Source organism: Jaculus jaculus, chromosome 11, assembly GCF_020740685.1.
Source record: "Jaculus jaculus isolate mJacJac1 chromosome 11, mJacJac1.mat.Y.cur, whole genome shotgun sequence".
In the NCBI taxonomy this organism is placed as follows: Eukaryota; Metazoa; Chordata; class Mammalia; order Rodentia; family Dipodidae; genus Jaculus; species Jaculus jaculus.
Genome location: NC_059112.1, coordinates 94663406 through 94676893, shown reverse-complemented (window position 1 = coordinate 94676893; position 13488 = coordinate 94663406). Strand labels below are relative to the sequence as shown.

At 56.2% G+C, this 13488-nt stretch overlaps 1 protein-coding gene across 14 annotated transcripts in view; it reads left to right on the top strand.

Moving 5' to 3' along the window:
* The first annotated feature begins 2975 nt into the window (after nucleotides 1-2975).
* Nucleotides 2976-13488, top strand: part of Wnk2 (WNK lysine deficient protein kinase 2) — a 141732-nt gene continuing 131219 nt past the window's right edge. For all 14 annotated transcript variants that reach the window (XM_045161541.1, XM_045161547.1, XM_045161546.1 and 11 more), the window contains exon 1: nucleotides 2976-3698. In XM_045161541.1, the coding sequence (XP_045017476.1) occupies nucleotides 2976-3698 (723 nt within the window). The remainder of the gene's footprint in view (nucleotides 3699-13488) is intronic.

Sequence of the window (13488 nt, the reverse complement as noted above, 5' to 3'; positions counted from 1 at the left end):
CGTGCGCCACCACGCCCGGCCCAGACATTTTTTTTTTTTTTTAAGCCAGGGTCTCATGATAAAGCCCTGGCTGGCCTAGAACTCATTATGTAGACGAGACTTGCCTCAAACTTGTGGCACTCTTTCTGCACCTGCCTCCGAGTGCTGGGATTACGGGCATGGACCAGTATGTGACACTCATCCAGAGTGTTGTCGAGAATGGCTGGTCATCTCCATCACCAGCCACTAGAAAGCCACATGCTGCCACTGTGTCCTGTGGGAGCAGGAAGAAGAAAAAACGGTTGTGCACTGGGACTGTAGCATGCTGGGTCCCACCATAGTCTTCCCTGGCAGAGGCCTGAACGCATACACCGTGGATAGGCCTGGACGCAGAAACCCTTTGCTGGACTGGTTGACTCCTGACAGAATTGGCCAGTCTATTGAATGCTCAGGATGTGGAGTGTGCAGCTAAGGAGTCTTTGGCCTCCTGGGGCACAGTGGAAGGATTTCCACCCACCCTCTGCCTCTGTGTGGAAACTCTTCCCTGGGAGGTACATCTGGAATCCTGTCCCCAGGGCCACTTGGTCCCACAGAGCTTGTGCTTGCAGCTCCGCTTCCTGCTTGGGCGGGTTCTAAGCTCTGCGTGACTCCCAAGGTCGAGGTGGAATCCGATAATATCAATTAATAGGCATCTGCCCCTCTATTTAACCATCAGGTCTCTGGTGTGTGTGTGTGGAGGTGGGGTAGGGGTGAAGATCATCCTAAACGGAGATGGTTGTCAATTTCTGTCACATAATTAATCCCAGTATTGCCCACTTCAGGGGACCACAAACCATCACCCAGCCCCGACCTAGAAAGGGATCTGAACACCAGCCTTCCTTGGCTGCTTCCAGCTGGCACCATCACGCACCCCCACCCCCAGCAGGGCTCAGGAAGTCCTGCCACCTTGGGTAACAGTCCCGTTAACACATGCTTGCCTCTAATTGGAAGGCGTGGCATCTGCTCTGCTGGCTTTTATATCACATGAGCTGCTTGTGTCGAAGGATTCCGTGCCAGCAGCCCTTGGGAATACCTTCATCTTTCAACAATTACATATATATCGGACAGGGCGACACCCTAGGGGTGGGGTGGGGATGAAAATTAAGAACGTTCTGGCATCTTCCTTGGGTCTTGGTTTCTTTAGCTGGAAGCTGGTCCAATGGCTGTGACACAGGTCGTGGAGGAGTGAGGCGTGGTTCAGTATGGTACTTGGAGCAGCTCAGAAATTAGGAGTCACCGCCTCCCCCCAGTTGGGCTCAGAGGTGCCTAAGGGCTTGTCTGTAGGAGGTGAGCAGAGAGAGCAAGGAGTTGAGAGAGAGAGAGAGAGAGAGAGCATGCTAGCCCCTCAAGGACAGCCGGGAAAGCAACAGAAGTTGGGGAAGAACATTTTGGGTGAAGAAGTTTCTGGTAGCCTCTCCATGTCTCCAGCCAAGGTGTCAAAGGACAGCCTATGTCTTCCGACTTCTGAGATTTAGAGAAGATTTTTTTTTTTTTAACAGGACTCCCTATATTATCCATGATAATCTCCAACCCTCTAACTCCTGGACTTTCAGCTTCTCTAGGCCTGGGATTACAGGCCTGGGTCGCCACACTGATCAGGGCAGGTAACTTCTGATTTGTGCGTTTGCTTATTGGAAAATGGACTCGCGGGTTAACAGTAAAGTCCTGCATCCTGTGAGCACAGCGAGGGCAGGAAGGACGCTCCAATCCCTGACTGTGCTCAGCACGGCTTGGTCTCCTGGAGTTAGGGACAGCGCGGGGGGCGAGGGGGGTGGTCTATCCATTCTGTTCTGGTATGGCATGGCATAGGCTCTGGCGTCCGGAGTTCTGTCTAAGGCACGCCGAGGCAAGATGCTGCTTGCTGCCAACTCCCTGGAAAATGGGGTCCTCCTTGGTCCGCGGTCCGGCGCAGCGTTTCCAAAGGGCTTCCGAGCCAGGAGCCGTCTTGGAGAGGGAGCCGCGGGTGGTGGCGATGGGGGGGGGGGGAAACCACGGCTCCGCAGGTGGTGGTTCTGTGCCACCGCCAGGTAGGCGTGCCAGACCCCGCCCCACGCGCCGGCCAGGGTGGGGGCGGGACGAACGGAGGCCCCGCCCTCCCCGCGCGCCGGGTCGGAGCCGGTGCGGGAGCGGAGACGCGCGGACCCGGCAGGAGCACGCGGGAGCGCGGCCCCGCAGCGCCTCGGCCCCAGGGACCGGCACGCAGGAGCGGTGCAGCGCCGCCGCCACCACCCTACCCCCGCCCTAGCGTGGATCCCTCCCCGGCTCAGATCCCGGTCCCCGAGCGCGGACTCCGGTCACCCGAGCACGGCCTCGCCCGCTTCCCTCGCCCAGGCCAGCCGGCCGCGGGCATGGACGGCGCCCGCTCGTCCTGTGAGTGCCGAGCCCTCCCGCTCGCGGCCTTTGTGTGCGCGCAGCGCCGCCGCAGCCCCCTCCCCGCGCACCCGGGGCCCGCGTCCTTTGTGGAGCTGGCGCCTGGCCGGGGCTCCCCTTCCCTGCTCCCCGGGCCCCGGGGCTCTGTCCCCTCTGCAACCTTCCGCGGGATAGCCCAGCGGATCCCCTTCCTGGACCGGGCTTGACCCGTAGACACGGGCCCCGTTTCCCTAGCCACCTGGCCCCTTCTCTTTCCCCTCCAGGCCACCGGGGACACCCAGCAGGTCCTCTCTCCTAGGGTCCCGGGGACAGCTCCGGACAGGCCCTCTTGGCAGCCGGGGGGTGGGGTGGGGGAGCTCAGCAGGGCACGGCATCCCCTCCCAAGCCGAGCCTCCGAGCGCCGTCCGCATCCCCGTCTCTCTGGATCCCTATCCCCCACCCCAGGGCGCGGACACGACCCGGCAAGGCCACCTCCACTGGGCAGGGTGCGGGGCCTTTGGGGGCGGCGCTGTCTCCTCCCGCGGCTCCGGGGCAGGTGCGGCGGGGCTGGCGCTCACGCGGGGCCTGTGTGTCCTTGGCCCGCAGAGATGGACGGCGATGGCGGCCGCCGAGACGCCCCCGGCGCGCTGATGGAGGCCGGGCGCGGCCCGGGGTCCACGGGCATGGCGGAGCCGCGGGCGAGGGCGGCGCGGCTCGGGCCCCAGCGCTTTCTACGGCGCAGCGTGGTGGTGGAGTCGGATCAGGAGGAGCCGCCGGGCCTGGAGGCGGCCGAGGCGCCCAGCGTTCAGCCCCCGCAGCCCCTGCAGCGCCGGGTGCTGCTGCTTTGCAAGACGCGCCGCCTCATCGCGGAGCGCGCCCGGGGCCGCCCCGCCGCTCCTGCGCCCTCTGCGCCCGCCGCGCCGCCCGGTGCCCCGGGTAGCCCTTCGGACCCCGGCCCAGAGCCCACGGGAGCGCAGGAGCCTAGCCGGGATCCCGTCACCGCCACTGCCGCAGCCTTAGCCGCGCCTGTCCCCGACGGCGGCCCTCGGCAGGAGAAGGAGGCGGAGGAGGCGGCGGCGGCGGCGGCTGCTGCTGCTGCTACACCGGACAACGCTGGAGCCGCCACCGAAGCCAAGCCGGAGCCCGGGCGGGCTCGCAAAGATGAGCCCGAGGAGGAAGAGGACGACGAGGACGATCTCAAGGCCGTGGCCACCTCCCTGGACGGCCGCTTCCTCAAGTTTGACATAGAGCTGGGCCGGGGCTCTTTCAAGACCGTCTACAAAGGGCTTGACACGGAGACCTGGGTGGAGGTGGCCTGGTGTGAACTGCAGGTGAGGTCTGCGGGCCCCAAGGTGGGCTGCCAGAGAATGCGTCCTTGGGTGCGTCCTTGTTCCTGTGCAGGGCCTTAGGCAGCCTTGGGGACGTCGTTAGTGGCGGATCAGTGTGTCACCATCTGTATGGGTGGCTGGTAGGACCCGCACCCGGCATGTGGGTGGCCTGGCTTGGGTCGTTTCTGGGCTTGTGCGCCGGTTGAGGTTTGTTGGCCCTGGAGGTCAAGGCGGGGTGTATGCTGTACTTAAGTGTGCCCGGTTGTGAGTTGTGAGGGGGGGGGGGCGGGCATTGGAGAGGGAGCAGTGGAGGTTCTTTCGGCCCCTGCTCTTTGTAGAGAGCCTCAGACCTCACTTTGCTGGCCTAGCAGACCCTGAAGCACCCAGGGGGTTAGAAGGCTGTGTCTAGATCCTTCTAGGGTGGCTTGGAAGCTCTGAGCGGTCCTTAAATTAGCATCTTCCTGTGTCCTGCAACATGTGGGTGTGATCGCTGCACGTGCCTGCAGGGGCTTCCTCTGACTCAGCGGTGGTGCCTAGTGCGACCCTGGGCCCTGCTGACCTGGGCCTGGAAGCCCTGTGAGCAGCCTCTTAGAGCACTAGGAACTCTGTTTAGAAATGAGGTGTTACAGCAAGATGCCTATTGTGTTCTCTGCCCTTCTCTCTCTTTTTTCTCTTCCTCCTTTCTTTCTCTTTCTCTCTCTCTCCCTCCCTCTCCTCTTCCTTTCTTCTCTCTCTCTTCCCTCCTTTCTGGTCCTTTCTTCCTTCCCTCCCTTCGTCCCTCTTCCTTTTTTCCTTTCCTCTTTTTCTTCTCTCCCTCTCTGCCTCCTTCCTTCTTTTCATTTTTGGGTGCAGAGGCTCTGGCATGCATTTTTCATAACCTTGCCCTCACGTTAGCTGTGTCAGCCCTGGCCCTGAAGATTATATAAACCGCAACCCTAGCTGTCCTGGGCCAGCCTTGGAAGAGGAGGCAGCTCCTGTCACAGGGGGTGTTTATAGGCCCCCCCCTTGCTGGGAGGGAGGGGCAGCTGTCAGGCAGGGGCCGGTTGGGAGAATGCTCTTTGGAGGTGTAAGCCTACCCGCTGGCCTGTAAAGTTAGCCTAGCCAGCCTTCCAGGGTTGATGCAAGTTGGGTGAGCCAGGGCAGAAGGTGCCAGGGGTGCTGGCCACACTGCAGGGTGCCTGCATATATTTTTCTTGGCTCAGGCATAGGATTCAGGTGCTTTGTCCTCAGCCCCTGCAGGGTGCCCTGCATGTGTGTACAAGGTGGGTTCATTTGGGAAGTGTTGACATGTCATCAACCTTTTTGAGACAAAGAGCTCCAGAGGCCTTGACTCCACGCTGCCCCTTGGTTCTTTCTGTCTTGGAAATGTGTCTGCATGATAGGGTCATTGGTGTCCTTCGGGGACCTTCAGCAGGAGCAGAGGGGTTTCCTTTCCCCCTTACAGCCCCCGGAGAGCCTTGATCGTGCAGAACTGGCCGGGATGGGGGTGGCGAGGTGGGCAGGGTCCATGGCTTGGCATCCTGGAGTTTGCCCACTCTTACTGCTGCATGAGAAGGCAGAGAAGAGGGTGGGTCTGGAAAGGGTGAGATGATTCTTGGTTCTGGAGAACGGCACAATTCTTGGCTTCCCCACTTTCCTGCTCTTGCCAGGCGACCAGTGTGGCTCCCTGAGCACCCGCTGGGGCTGCCACTGTGGAATGTCCCTGAGGGTGGAGGACAGAGCAGGGTGCTACAGCAGACTGGATGTGTGAGCTAGAACTCGGGTAGTCCAGGCCTGCTGATCTGGCTGAGGCATTGCAGAGGCAATGCTAATTCCCCTTCCCTTTAAGGCAAGGCAAGCCTGTTTGCCCTCTCCGTAGGCCCGGGCAGTAGGGGGGCGGGGCCTGGCCTGTGGCCAAGGGTCTTTTGATCCTTGGCTCTAGGTAGGAGTCAAATGGATTCTGGATTATAGTGCTGTCCTTGCTTGGGGGTTTCTGCCCCTCCCCTGCAGGTAGGGAAACTGACCTCACACCTCCCTCTGTGAAAGAAACTGTTTACATTTGCTTTGGGCTGATCGGCATTGTATGGAGTCATCTCTCTCTGCCTGGGCTGCTGTGGAAGGGTATTACTATATGACAGGGGTCTGGACTACCTTAGAAGAAAGAGTCCCCTGGGCGAGAATCTGTTGTGGGCTGTACTGAAAGCCTCCACACCACAAACCAGAGTGACAGTGGGTATATGGGATCCCTCTTGAGTCACCCTCCAGGAGGTGGCTGGTGTGTCACAGGATCGGGTGGCAGGGTACTCTTCTGGGGTATATAGGCTGGCTATGTAGAGCCATGGGGAGGGCACCTAATGGACCCCATGTAGTGTCCTGGGCTCAGTGGGATTGGATGGGCAGCAGTGATTTTATAGCCCTTCTCTCAGATTAGGGCACAGGCTGGAAGAGGGAAGCTGCAGTGAAGGGTTCCCTGGCACGGGGAGGGTGGCAGATATGCTGGCTGTGGGCCTGAGAGGGGGCCCCTCTTTGTTTACTGGGTGAAATGTTTGTTCCCAGTGTCTCCGGACATGGAGGAGAGTTCTTGGGATTCTGGGTTGGCACAGTGGAGGGGAGGGGATGCTAGCCAGGGGAGTTTGGTGGGCTTCTTCTCCAAGTCTGTCTCCCTCCCTGGACACTCAGATGGCCTTGGTTTACCTACCCAGGTGCCTGTTGGATTGCTCTTCCTTTTCTCACCCTTAGTGAGCCCATTTAGCCAACCCCGAGAAGTGCTGTACTCGTGGTCTGTTTCCAGGGTACCCTGCCAAGGGGCAGAAACACCTCAGTCATGGGCCGTGTGAGGGCCTTAGAGGACATCGGGTTCCCTTCAATGACTTGGTGTTGAAAGAGCTCGACAGGCAAAGCAGTCTATGCTTCTGCTATACCAGGGCAAAGAGATATCTATCTACATTCTAGATATCCCAAACAGGAGCTTGAACTGTGTGTTTTTTGTTTTTTTTTTTTCCTTCAGGAAAAGCTATGTTTGAAAATATTTCTTCCTGTCACTTATCTTTGTTTGTTTGTCTTTTGTTTTTTAAGTCAGAGTTTTGCTGTAGCCCATGTTGTTCTGTAACTCATGATGTAGCCCAGGCTGTCCTACAACTTAGTCTGTAGCCCACACTGGACTGGAACTCACCGCAATCCTACTACCTCAGCTTCCTGTGTGCTGGGATTAAGAGCGTGTGCCACCGCACCCTGCTCATTTGTCTTTTTTTTTTTTAATTAATTATTTATTTATTTGAGAGCGACAGACACAGAGAGAAAGACAGATAGAGGGAGAGAGAGAGAATGGACGCACCAAGGCTTCCAGCCTCTACAAACGAACTCCAGACGTGTGCGCCCCCTTGTGCATCTGGCTAACGTGGGACCTGGGGAACCGAGCCTCGAACCGGGGTCCTTAGGCTTCACAGGCAAGCGCTTAACCGCTAAGCCATCTCTCCAGCCCTCATTTGTCTTTTGAATGAACTTTTGCTACTAGATCCTGTTACAGTAACCAGGAAGGAAACAACCCCTCCTCAATCCCATCTGTTTTCATCTTCTTAAAAAATATTTTATTTATTTATTTGAGAGAGAGAAAGAATGGGTATGCCAGGGCCTCCAGCCGCTGCAAACTCTAGATGCATGTGCCAACATCTGGTTTATGTGAGTACTGGGGAATCAGACCTGGGTCCTTAGGCTTCGCAGACAAGTGAATGACTTAACCGCTAAGCCATCTTTCCAGCCCCTTGTGCTCATTTTCTCTCCCTCTTTCCCATGGTTCTTGGCCATCACCGGCCAGCTCTGGTCCTGTCATCTTTGCCCCGTTAGATAGCATGTAGGGCAGATTGGACTACCTGTCCACTCACGGCTGCCTGCCTGCTGTGGCTAGTGTGGTTGCTCTCAGGGCTGGTTTGGAGTCAGCCTGGGCCTCTCTGCCTGACCTTCTGCAAGGCCCTCCTCTAGCTTAAGACATGCCTGGCATATGACTTGATCATAGCACCGTGATGAGATAGGGCCTGGTTGAGGCATGGCAGAGCAGTGAGCGAAGTTCCAGTTTTTCTGCGGCCACAGCAAAGCAATGGCTCAGCTGTCCCGTGCACAGCTATAACCTGTGGGCAGCAGAGCCTCGCTCCCTCCTCCTTGGGTGATGGGCTTGTGTGTCTTCCCTTGCTAGCCGGGTAGCTGGATCTACACTGTCCCGTATGACTCAGCGCCTCCTCCTACCTGCCGCCTGTAGATCTCGAAGAAAATGCAGCCCACCCCGGAACTGCCATCGTTCAGAAGCCCGTTGGGGGTGGCTTGTGGATCTCCTCTGGCCTTCCCTGCTCCTGCTGTGTGTTTCTTGAAGACCTGGGAGAGAGAGTGTTTTTTTGCCCCGTACTGATACCAACTCCTCCCCGTTCATGTTTGTAGCTTTCAGGAGGTTCGGAGTCTTGGGCCTTCTGGGCCACTGTCTCCCACTGGATGTTGCTGTTGGCTGCTGTAGGAGGGCTGGAACTGTGCTATGAAGGTGCTTGCAGGGGGTGGAGCTGTGCCTCTGGGGTGTGTGTGTGTGTGTGTGTAAGGTCCCACTACCTCGTGGAGATGCTCAGTCTTTGGTGCTCTGCTCAGAGCGCCTGCTGGATCCCAGCAGAGTGATGAGAGTGTAAAGGAGGTTGGGGTACGGGGCTTCTCGTCCCGGCCTTCCTGCCTGAATGAACCCTGCTTGCCAGAGACAGAGAAGACGGATTCCCCTGGGTCCTCCGGTAGCAGAGGTGGGGTAGCGATGGCTTGCTCGAAGGGGCCCCGTGTTCCTAACTCACACCCTGACCACGTTCTCAGTGTGCTGCTCAGCCGCCAGCGTGTGGGAGCTAGTGTGACCCAGGGAGGCTCACCTGTCCGGCTCATGCCTTGGAAGACTGCCCTGGGACTTGTCAGTCTTTCCATCGCGGGTGTTGGGGGGTGGCGGTTCTTCCCTGGCTTTGGGGGACCCAGGTGAGGTATGCCTTGGGCCTATGGCCTCGAGAGCCCAAGGGTTTGTCTGATGGTCTCATGCGGGAAGAATGGCCATTGCGTCACATGCCCTCATTCCTGACCCTGTGTTGTGGGACGAGAGGCCACCATCCTAGCTCAGAGCCTACTTGCAGGGACAGGACATCCTGGGAAGGTTTGGCCTGATTTGGCTGGTGGTTACCTGACTGCTGGTGCCTTTTTTTTTTTTTTTTTTTTTAATCTCCTAAGTGTCTAATTCTGTTGGAAGAGCTGTAATTGAAAGTTGGTCAGACGGCAGCACCGAGCCCGCGTCCTTGCTGCGTGCTGAACGCGGTTGTGGTTTGGTGGGTGGCGAAGGTTGCCCGCGGCTGCCAGAATGACTTTGGGAACCCTCCTGGTCCTGAGCGGTGTCTTGAGTTCTGTGTGTGTGTGGTGAGCCATGTGGTTGGCAATGGTGGTGGGTACTCCAGGCTGTGGCCACCCGGAGTGGGCAGGGCGTGGGCAGGTGTCACGCATGTGGCTCATTCCCTTTTGGAGGCAGATCGATGATCCTGCTTGGCTGAGCCTGATTCAAGGCCAGGTTGCTATGTGATTCAAGGCACAGCTCTGTTGCCCTTCTGAGACCCCAGAGAGGGCCAGGCTCACAGGTGGGGTCAAAATTGCACTTGCTGTTTGTTTGAACTGCTGTCTCTGAGCTGGAGTTTTCACTGCTCCTGGGACCAATGAGAAGGGTGGGAAAGTGGCTGAATCCATGTCCTTTCCATCTGCATAAAGTCTGATAAGCATTGGCCAGGCAGCCGAGCAGCCGTCATGGTCTTTGCTTTCCCTATGTTAAACATGAACACAGTGGCCAGGCATGGTGACACACGCCTTTAATCCCAGCACTCGGGAGGCAGAGGTGGGAGGATCACTGTGAGTTTGAGACCAGACTGAGACTCCATAGTGAATTCCAGGTCAGCCTGGGCTAGATAGAACAAGACCATATCTCGAAACACCAAAAACAAACAAAACAACAATAAAAACATGAGCATGGTGGTCCGGAGATAAGATTGAGGCCCAGGTAATCTAGATGCGGTCTCAAGGACACCAGACAGGCCAGGTGTGGATGGACTAAACACCAAGATTTGGACAGGATCACAGGCGAGTTGGGGACATGAAGAAGTTTCATGGAACTAAGACGACATGGGAAAGCTGCACCAAAGACAGGGTGAGCCTGGACAGTGAGGACCTGGGCTGGGGGATTACAGGGTCCCACAAATAGCTGAGGCCATTATGGGCTTCCGAGTACTCGGTCACTTGAAGTTGGGTAAGCCCTGAGGCTTGGTGGGGCCTGTTGCTGTGAAAGCATGTTGGAAGAGTTGTGTGTTCCCAGCTCACACCGTGACCAGATGCTCAACATAGTGTCTAGTTGCCATCGTGTGAGAGTGGGTGTTATTCATGGAGACTCATGCTTTGGAAGACCACCCTAGCACCCCTGAAGGCCTTTCCTGTGCAGGTGGGGTCCTTGCTGCCTTTGTGGGTCCCAAGTGACCTGGTGTTTCTAGGGTGGTCAGAGCTTACCTTCATGTGGGTAAAGTGTCTGTGGATGAACTGTGAGCCAGAAGGTAAGATCAAGAGGAAGCGAGGGAGCAAGTCTGTTCCCTGCTCTCGGGCCTGGGGGCATCACAGTGCATAGGAGAGATCATGACTCTGGGTGACAGATGTAGGAACATGTCATCAGGTCCGGGGAATGCCTCAGCGGGTTATGCAGGTCCTCGGGGGAAGGCCTGCAGGAGATGGGAGTGAGCTGCTTGGACTGGGAGGTCGAGGCAATTGTGCGGAGGCTCTGGGGTTAGACTCCGTGCTGCAGGAGGGAGTGCTGCCTGGAAGTCCCATGTCAACCTCTTGGATGGCCTGGGGGTGTGGTCAGGGCTTCCTTCCCTGAGATCCGGGAACCAGGGTGAGGAATTCTGAGCTTAGGGAGGGTGGAAGTTAACTAGGATTTAAAATTTTTTTTTGTTTTGTTTTTATTTATTTATTTGAGAGCGACAGAGAGAGAGGGGAGGGGGAAAGAGAGAGAAAGAGAATGGGCACGCCATGGCCTCCAGCCACTGCAAATGAACTCCAGATGCGTGCGCCCCCTGGTGCATCTCACTAACGTGGGTCCTGGAGAATCAAGCCTCGAACCTGGGTCCTTAGGCTTCACAGGCAAGCGCTTAACCGCTAAGCCATCTCTTTGGCCCTCAACTAGGATTTGACAGGGGTCCTCCAACTGCCTGGAGTTAGTTAGGGACACAAAAGGGCAGAGAACCAGCCAGATTACCATGGCGGGGGTGGGGGGGGGTTCAAATGGCCTCCAGGTGCATTTGAACGTAGAAAGTACAGGTTTGGGCTAGGAAGATGACTCAGTGGTTAAAAGCATTTGTTTGCAAAGCCTGCCTGCCCAGGTTCAATTCCCAAGCCATCCACATAAGCCAGATGCAAAAAAATAAAAATAAAAATAAAAAATAAGGTGCACGTGTCTGGTGTTTGTTTGCAGAAAGTACAGGTTTACATTGCTGGATTTGAAGGTGATGGTAGGAATGGGGGCGATGGGAGGAATCTGGGCTGGCGGGACGCAGGAAATGCACATTTGAGAGGGGCATAGGTCTTGGCTTGGAGCATGCTTAACTTTGACTTGAGTGTCTTGTCTGTGGCTAAAGGCAGGCCTAATGGGGAGCAAGAGCTGCCCCTTGGGTCTGAGCTCCAGTGGAGGCTGCTGGCCAGACTGCAGGTCAGAAGCCTGCGGTTCCTTCCCCAGGTCAGGAGGAGCTCTGTCTGCTCTGAGTAGTCATGTAGGCTCAGGGGAACAGATTCCAAGCTTTCGGTGCCTTCACTATAAGGATGTATGGTGACCCCTTGTCTTTCTCCTTATTCTATCCATCCTTCCAGCCGTCTGGCCAAGGTGAACCTGTGGTCTGGACAGCAGAACTGGTCTGCAACGCTAGGCTTGTCCCGAGCTGGGCACTTACCTTCCAGAAAGCTCGGGCTCGCTCTGTGGCTGTTTTGTGCCCATGGGCATCTCTCAGGGCTTGTGGCTTGGGCCTGGCTTCGGGCCATGGCTGGAGGATGTCCAAGGTGACTGCGTGGGGCTCCAGGTTGCTGCTGTAATGGAGGAGAGCTTGACCTAAGCCAGGAGAGGGTTGAGTTGTGTGACCGTGTCTCCCTTGTGGTCCAGCCTGGGTCAGTGACTGTGGTGAGACCCCAGTGTCTGCGTACAGCAGAGGAGAAAGGCCTCACGAGCTTGTAGCCAGGCACAGCATCCCACCAAGAATTTTAAACTTTCTGGCCCTGCCAGGTGACCAGTGGGTGACAATGGGAAATCACTTGGCCACTGAGAACCTTAGTTTACCTCTTTGTGCAGGGGGCGGATAGTGCTGGCTAATCTTCCAGACATTCCCAGTAGCCCAGCACACAGCAGGACCTGCATTCACCCTCTTCAGACATTCAGAACAAATACCCGTTCAGTTGTTTGTGCCTGAGTTGTCCGGGGAGAGCCAGCTGAGCCTGGCGGGGCTATTGCTGAGCCCGAGTGCCCACTTGAGGGGTGGACAGAGGAGCCTCGAGCGCTGGGTGTAGCCCACCATCATTGCATCATTGTTCCAGTTACAGATGAGGGGCCAGGCATGAAGCGCAGCAGCTGGGGTTTTGAGGGGCAAGTCAGGACCTGAGTGTGACCACTGATACCCTAGAGCCATGCCTGCAGATTCCCACCCGAGAGGAGGAAGGGGGGGGGTCGTTTGATGAGCTGCCAAGAGCTGCTGTCCTCGCTTCCCAGAGTTTTCAAGGCCAACCCTGTTCCTCGTTGTTGGAGTATTGGATTACTACCTCTAAGTTAGCCTCCATTAAATATGTATTAGCTCTTTATGGAGAAGAATAAAAGAAAAAGGATCAAGACAGAGTTGGTATTGGTGGAAGGGTAGACAGGATCCACGGGACAGAATAGAAAGCCCAGAAAAGACCCACACAAAGGAAGTCGACTGCTCTTTGATAAAGGGGGTATTTCAACAGTCTTTTAAACAAATGGTGCCGGAACCAGTGGACATCCAACTCCAGGGCTGTGGCTCAGTGTAGCATGCCTGCAGAGGCCCTGGGTCTGTCCCTGCATTGCAGAAGGACACACAGTCCACACCGCCAGGCCAAACAGCACCCAGAGCTTGTACCCTCCCTAAGAATTACCTCTGAAATGATCGCATCAAACCACAAAACCCCTAGAGGATGGGAGGAAAACTTGGTGACTTTGCATTTGGCGATGACTTTTCAGATACAACACCCAAGGCACAGCCCATGTCAGGAGTCAACTGACACACTGAATTTCATTAAAATTAAAAATGTGTGTGTGAATGACTGAGAAGACCAAATGCATCTGATAAAGGACTCCTATCCCAGTCACACAAAGAACTTTTGAAACTTGGCAGGAAGAAAACAAACAACCAGGGTGCCAGAGAGATGGCTTAGCTGTCACAGCACTTGCCTGTGAAGCATAAGGACTCAAGTTCAGTTCCCCAGTACCCACATAAGCCAGTTGCATATGGTGGTACATGTGTCTGGAGTTCATTTACAATGTCTGGAGGCCCTGGCATGCCCATTCTCCCATTTTCTCTATCTACCTCTTTCTCTCTCTCAAATAAATAAATATAAATAAAATATTAAAGCTGGACATGGTGGCTCACGCCTTTAATACCAGCACTCTGGAGGCAGAGGTGGGAGGATCACTGTGAGTTCGAGGCCATCCTGAGGCTACATAGTGAATTCCAGGTCGGCCTGGGCTAGAGTGAGACCCTACCTTGAAAAACAAACAAAAACATAA